The sequence below is a fragment of the Artemia franciscana genome, chromosome 9, assembly GCF_032884065.1.
Source record: "Artemia franciscana chromosome 9, ASM3288406v1, whole genome shotgun sequence".
Classification (NCBI taxonomy): domain Eukaryota; kingdom Metazoa; phylum Arthropoda; class Branchiopoda; order Anostraca; family Artemiidae; genus Artemia; species Artemia franciscana.
The window spans coordinates 36,937,928-36,940,343 of record NC_088871.1 but is presented as its reverse complement, the minus strand read 5'-3'; the positions used below and the strand labels follow the sequence as shown (position 1 = coordinate 36,940,343).

The 2,416-nt window shown below is 34.9% G+C and overlaps 1 protein-coding gene across 1 annotated transcript; it reads left to right on the top strand.

Annotated features, from left to right (window-relative positions):
• Positions 1–1,007: 1,007 nt before the first annotated feature.
• Positions 1,008–2,086, top strand: LOC136030814 (transcription initiation factor IIB-like). Its single transcript, XM_065709860.1, has one exon. It carries the CDS (start codon positions 1,008–1,010, stop codon positions 1,800–1,802), a length of 795 nt encoding a protein of 264 aa, XP_065565932.1. The 3' UTR covers positions 1,803–2,086.
• The last annotated feature ends 330 nt before the right edge of the window (positions 2,087–2,416 follow it).

The window sequence follows — 2,416 nt, the reverse complement described above, 5'->3', positions numbered from 1 at the left end:
CTTTATTTTTAATGCTTTTTTTATGTTTCAGTATCTGTCCGTTGAACCTTCTCTTTTTTACTCTACTAATCACAAGTTAAATCTATGCATGGATGTTGTTAAAGGGTGTGTTTGCCATACCTTGTAATTTTTCATTTCTTATACATAAGAGATTTCCAAGAAAAACGCACTTGTTATCTTGACTGCTGAATATCTAAAAAAAAACAACTTAGTTTTAATGGGACCTTTTTTAATAGTATTGGTTGGGCCTGAAGAGAAACCCAAAAGTAATGTTTAGGAGGGCTTTTCAGGTGCCTCACAAATCAAGAACGAACATTCTTTTTCTTATTGAACATTTGGGTTCTACGTAAACAATGAAAGTTCTTTTGTCAAGGAAAATGTATTCATAAAAATGAACCTGAGTAAAAAAAAAAAATTAAACTAAATAAAAATTACAGTTTCCTGCAACTTTCCATTGTATTTCCACTGTATGTAGCACTTTTATAGAGATAACTGTAGAACAAATTTTCAATGTATATAATTTTTTGAAGGCAATACAAATACCCAACATTTTATAGAGGGGTTTCAATCCAAATTTTGGACACACTACCGACGCCCTGAAAAGACGTAGTCTTTAATATATTGTTCCAACGGTCCTTCAAATCCCAGTGAGGAAATATGTCTACAAATTTTCTGAAAAAGCGTATTTGTTTTAGAAAAACAGCCTGAGCCAAAGTATAATGCCAGTCATTAAAATCTTTGTTGGGCCACAGCATCCTGATCTCAATCGGCAATACTATTTCATAAACAAAAAACCCTATTTCGTTTCACATTAGTAGATATCTTTATTTCACAAACAATGTATGGTATTGAATCATATATAAAATGGTGTGAAAGAATGTATGGTATAGAATGACGTGAAAAAATGGTATGTATTTCATTTCATAGCAGTAGGAACCTCTATTTCATTAAGAATATACGGTATCGAATGATGTGAAAGAATGGTATGAGTTTTATTTCATATCAGTATGTATTTCTATTTCATTTCACATTCAAAGGTAGAATCCGGACCACCAAACGGTGGTCCGGAGAATCTTCTTTTTGAAGGCCATGGCCTGTTCACAATGATTGGCCCTGCTGGTCCCGGCTCGTTTGGTAAATTAGATTATGCAAAATATAATATCAGCCAGATGAGTAGCTCCGATCGAGCTTTGAAGACCGCTCAAAAGAGCCTTGAGGAAATGGCTGATAAACTCCATTTACCAAGAACTACTGTGGATGAAGCTGGGAGCCTTTTTAAAAGGTTTCATGGTGGAAAATCATTAAAAGGAAGGTCCAATAATGCTATTGCTTCGGCTTGTTTATACATTGCCTTTCGGCAACAAGGGAACCCACGGACTTTTAAAGAATTATGTGCTGTTTCAAGCGTTAGTATAAAAGAAATTAAACGAGAGTTTAAGCGGATTGTAAGCAATCTATCGATCACTCTTAATTTGAATACTCCCGGGGACTTTATAGCACGGTTTTGTAACAGCCTTGGTTTGCCCTACTCGGTTCAGATATCTGCTCATCATATTGCAGAAAAAGCTATGGAGTTAGATATTGTGCCAGGACGATCACCGATATCTGTTGCTGCAGCTGCTATTTACATGGCGTCTCAGGCATCTAATAATCCATGCTCTCGGAAGGTCATTGGTGATGTTGTTGGTACCACTGAGGCTACAATCCAACAGACTTATCGACTTATGATGACATCAGCTCCGTTTCTATTTCCTAAAAACTTCAAATTTTCAGTTCCAATTAAATGTTTCTCCCAAAGCTAAGCTACAGAAACAAATTTATGTTTCAAACTTATTTCATAGTTAGACTTCAGCTTGTTTTGGGTTCTTAGAAAAAAAAAACATTTTCAAATACTGTTGTAACTTCAAATGGTAATAAATTGTTGACTTTAAAAACAATCTACCTCTAGGTAAGTTTTTCATACTGATATGTCTTTTCATACTGAAATGTTTCAAAGATACTTGATTATTGAAGAAAATTCAGTGACCAAAAAATTACATCTTTCCTGGCTAAATTTAAAAGAATTATTGGAGTGCTTCATGATAACTCATTTGGATATACTGTTTACTGGATAGATAGTTGATAACTTGGATTTTTAGGTTAATAGGGGGGGAGGGCTCTTCAAACACCCCCCTTGCCAGTAAGTCTCTTTGATATCGCTTTATATGAATCGGGTGATTTTGCTTTTGCAAAAATTCACGGGGTATCCTCCATCATCCGTCAGAATTATAGACTCCGTGATATCAGGCGGTTGGAAATTTTTGGTATATTGTCATGGGTCTCAAGATGAGCAGACGTTAGCGGAGATTAACCTACTTAATTTTGAGTCAAATAAAAATGAAGCCTCAAAGAAAAGAGCGAAAAATGCTAAAAAAAA